We start from the raw sequence: 3,602 nt of genomic DNA on the forward strand, positions 1-3,602 counted from the left end.
CATACACCTTTGTCGCACTGCCACCATACACCTTTGTATGCATAATATGCCGGACAGCCCCTAAGCCCCCTGAGCGGGTGCTTGGCCTGCATACACCTTGGGGGCGCACTTCATGGGCCTGGAGCCCACGGCTCACAGCTCCCTCAAACCCGTACTATTTCACCCTGCACAAGGTGTATGGAGGCCAAACACCTGCCCACGGGGCTTGGCAGGCTTGGCAGTCGCGCACTGGTTTCTGTAGCCTACACCTTTGTCGCACTCTCCCGGTACGCCTTTGAAATTACAGCGTAAAATCAACCAAATTTTTAGCTCGATAAAGCACATCATAGCACAACAGCTGATTCGTTTCGACGTCTGTTTACTGTTTTCAGGAAGTGGTGCTGCCGAAACTGCGCACCGTAGAGTTGGCTTTTTTTGAAGAATCTGATTTTGAGTACGATTTGCCCCCACCCGAAGAGGACGAGGGCGCGGAGGATGACGACATCTTCGTTGGTATCGAAGGCAGTGACGTCAAAGGCGAAAGCGTCGACGACAAAGACAAAGAAGGTGACGTCGAACGCAAAGACGGCAACGTCATAGCCGTAGTGGACGACATCCAAGTCGAAGTGGACGACGTCCAAGGCGATGTGGACGTCATAGGTGAGGAGGTTGTCATAAGCGAGGAGGCCGCCATAGGGGATGGCAAAGCCAAAGAAGTCATAGGCGATCAGGACGACCTCCAAAGCAAACGCGATGAGAACGACATTGTTGGCGAACTGGACGAAATCCACGGTCAAGTGGACGTCGCCCAGGGCCGAGTGAACGGCGTCCAGGCTCAAGAGGACGACGTCCAAAGCAAAGTTGTTAACTTCCAAGGCGATGGTGTCGTCGTAGGCGAGGAGGTCCTGATAGGCGAAGGCGAGGGGTGTGGAACTGACTCGGCCGAAGGCAAAGCCGAGAACGAGGAGAACGACGTTGAGGGCGAAGAGGGCGAGGGCAAAGCTATGGAAGAGGAGAACGATGTTGAGGGCGAAGAGGACGAGGTAGACGAGGATGATGACGAAGACGAAGATGATGACAACGAGGATGATCACAACGAGGATGATGAAGACGTAGACGAGGATGATGACGAATATGACGTCACACTGGACGACATCTTTTCGAACCTCTGGGACTACGAGGTCGAGGAGGAAGAAGAACAACAGCGTGAGCCCGACTCGTCCTTGTTCGAAGCCCTCCGCTCCCTGCTGCTGCCGCACGAGTATGATGCTATTGCTTTCGATGTTATTCTGACCATACCCCTCGCCTTCTTCTTATCGCAGGTTTAATGTGTTAAATTGATTTCTGCAGGGCAACGCTGCACCATCTCAAGCTCGACTCGCCGCAGCTGCTGCCGCTCCTGGACCCCTTTGCCAGCGGGCTGCAGCGGCTCACCCTGACCCTCGACTGTGACCACCACCTGAAGGGACTACAGCAAATGACCGGGCTCAAACACCTCACCGTATTCCTCAAGAACGACTTCTTCGTGGTAAGCAAAGTCACCTACTACCCAGATGTGTGGTTTTTCCCAGCTTCCGCTTGGTCTGATTCTTCCGCTTCCTTGATCCTTCTGCCGTTTTCAGAACTATGGGGTCGCCGCATTGTTGAAGTCGTGCCCCAGCCCACTACAGCGCCTCGAGCTCAGGGGTTGCACTGACGATTCAGTTCGAGCCCTGGGAGCGGTCGGGATTACCAGTCTGCAGCACCTCGTGCTCTCCTTCCGCTCGAGCGTGGGAGCGCTGTCGCTGGGGGTGGCGCTGGCGGGCCTTCCCAACCTACGCTCGCTCCGCCTCCTGGGGCTCCACAATAAGCCAACCGTGATCCTCTCAGGTCTCTCCGCCGCCGCCATGCCAAAGCTCGCCGTCATCGTCTTCACGGACGGCACCGGGAGTGGCTCCGACTCAGCCAGCGTCTATTCGGGCTATCAAGGTGAGAAGTCGCGTCGTCTGCTTCCCCGGTGTTCCCGTTGGCCTCGGCCGTTGATGACTCACTGTCTTTGTCTCCGCAGACTGCCAGGACCTGGTGCGCCGCGCCTCCATGCCTCTCCACGTGGTCGCCGTCTTCCGCGAGGAGCGCGACAGGCACATGATGTTCTTCAGGCACCCCGCAGGCGAGCTGTGTCCGTTGTGCGCCGAGGCCGAAGCTGCTGCTAGTTTTCGCGTCCTAAAGAACCGCCCTTTTGAGCGTATTCAGGTAGAGTAGTGAATAAAACACAATGCATACATGTAAACGCATTATCATCGTGTAAAGCAAACGACGTATTTGCATAGTCGCTAAAATTTGCCAACGTGATTATGTCATTTAGACGTGTGCCACGTCGGGATGATGAAAATGAAAGTATTGTGTAAAGTTTTCCCCTTCTTTTGAATATAAGATTACAGACCTACTTACCTTCAGATCTACTTACTTACCTGTAACTGTACAAATTTATAGAATAAAGTAGTTCTAGTTGATTTTCTTAATAACTGAAGAGCTATTGAAATACAGTGTAAATGCCAATGTGAAATGCATAAGTTGAGTTTTTACCTTCATTCCAACTTCGTAACCTCCTGATTTGTTTAAATTTACATTGTGGGGGGGGGGGAGGTGGACTTCGTATACAGTCTGTTCGCGAGAAGCTGCCCTTGGCCGGACCGGTTTGAGCTAAACAGCTCGAAACAGGTAGCCATCAACACGACGTTGGCGCTCTCACGGCCTCCCCGCCGCCCGCCACAGTCCGCGAAGTCCACCTGCACCTGCCCCGGTCTACCCTGCACCCGGAGGTATTGGAGCCCCCAGGTGAAGGTCCCGAGTCCGTGGACGACTCCTTCCAGTGTAACAGTGTAAGTTTAATATCTGTAAAGTGTTGTGTGTTCTGAGGTGAAAGAGGGAACATTTTACGTGTTACTTATTCTTCTTAGGGATCGTCTGGAATGTATGTCTGTCCGAGTCATTCTGTAAACTACGAGGGCTCGACGCCTGCAAGACTCAGGGTAGGCCATCCCGCGGTACACGCATGCACGGCAGGAGGGATGTTGCCTACTATCTTGGCGCTATGAGACCTCGCATTCACGCCAGCCCGTCGGCCCCTGCGAGGCGGGCCGCCAGTAGGGCGCGCACGCCCGGCGGGTCTGCCGACCTGAACGGCGCCTCCGCACTCAAGGTGAGGTGAACCAAGCTCGCGAATCCTGGCGAGCTGACCTGACTGTAGTGCGGCGTTATAAATGGAGGCAAAGCATCGCAAAAACCGAGGCTTTGAAGGAGTCCTTATTTTAGCTCCAAATGCCAAGGTATTTTCAGTATTTTTCATCTTCCAACATTTATTTTGACATAAAATTGTCGTCTGGTTGTTGTTGTTGTTGTTGTTGTTGTTGTTGTTGTTGTTGTTGTTGTTGTTGTTGTTGTTGTTGTTCTCGTCGGAATATCGTTGTTTTGTTGTTATTAATCGCCTGTCGGCTGCCGGCCTTGAAACTAAGTTTTTTACTAAACCATTTGTAAAAGGTGTTCTTGTGAATAGTAAATGTATCGACATTTTTTAGAATTATGATAAATAATATCATTTGAATAATTTCTCATTCTTTGGTCGGAGCCGAGCGGCCCAAGCC

The 3,602-nt window shown here is 52.5% G+C and overlaps 1 protein-coding gene across 1 annotated transcript in view; it reads left to right on the forward strand.

The window, feature by feature from the left end:
* LOC113207254 (uncharacterized) overlaps positions 1-2,531 on the forward strand; it is a 3,418-nt gene extending 887 nt beyond the window's left edge. Inside the window, exons 2-5 of the mRNA XM_052267727.1 lie at positions 372-1,240; positions 1,330-1,507; positions 1,602-1,947; positions 2,027-2,531. Coding sequence (XP_052123687.1) covers positions 372-1,240; positions 1,330-1,507; positions 1,602-1,947; positions 2,027-2,220 — 1,587 coding nt within the window. The 3' untranslated portion in view covers positions 2,221-2,531. The remainder of the gene's footprint in view (positions 1-371; positions 1,241-1,329; positions 1,508-1,601; positions 1,948-2,026) is intronic.
* The last annotated feature ends 1,071 nt before the right edge of the window (positions 2,532-3,602 follow it).

The sequence above is a fragment of the Frankliniella occidentalis genome, unplaced genomic scaffold (genome assembly GCF_000697945.3).
Source record: "Frankliniella occidentalis isolate FOCC.00 unplaced genomic scaffold, Focc_3.1 Scaffold58, whole genome shotgun sequence".
In the NCBI taxonomy this organism is placed as follows: Eukaryota; Metazoa; Arthropoda; class Insecta; order Thysanoptera; family Thripidae; genus Frankliniella; species Frankliniella occidentalis.